Raw genomic sequence first — 255 nt, forward strand, 5'->3', positions numbered from 1 at the left:
GGCGTCAACGTAGTTGAGAAGGACGAGCTTCCTCCGCGGGTCCTCCGTGTCCCGCTTCCACATGGCCGCCCCGAAGCATCGGGTGAGGTTCTGGAGTTCGGGGGGGATCCGCAATATCGTTGCCTTCCCCAGGGTGCCCAGCACCGTCTCCCTCGCCCCGCGGCCCGTGCCTGGGAGGAGAGCGGAGAGAAGGGCTGAGGCAGGCAGGGAGGCACGGGAGGCTCAGCGAGACCGTCCCCCCCCCGATCCCGGCTC

The 255-nt window shown here is 69.4% G+C and overlaps 1 protein-coding gene across 1 annotated transcript in view; it reads right to left on the minus strand.

Moving 5' to 3' along the window:
• Positions 1-255, minus strand: part of LOC104078578 (signaling lymphocytic activation molecule-like) — a gene marked incomplete at its 3' end in the record, with an annotated part of 2490 nt that overhangs the window by 1971 nt on the left and 264 nt on the right. Inside the window, exon 2 of the mRNA XM_009580259.1 lies at positions 4-170. Coding sequence (XP_009578554.1) covers positions 4-170 — 167 coding nt within the window. The remainder of the gene's footprint in view (positions 1-3; positions 171-255) is intronic.

The sequence above is a fragment of the Fulmarus glacialis genome, unplaced genomic scaffold, assembly GCF_000690835.1.
Source record: "Fulmarus glacialis isolate BGI_N327 unplaced genomic scaffold, ASM69083v1 scaffold23776, whole genome shotgun sequence".
Lineage (NCBI taxonomy): Eukaryota > Metazoa > Chordata > Aves > Procellariiformes > Procellariidae > Fulmarus > Fulmarus glacialis.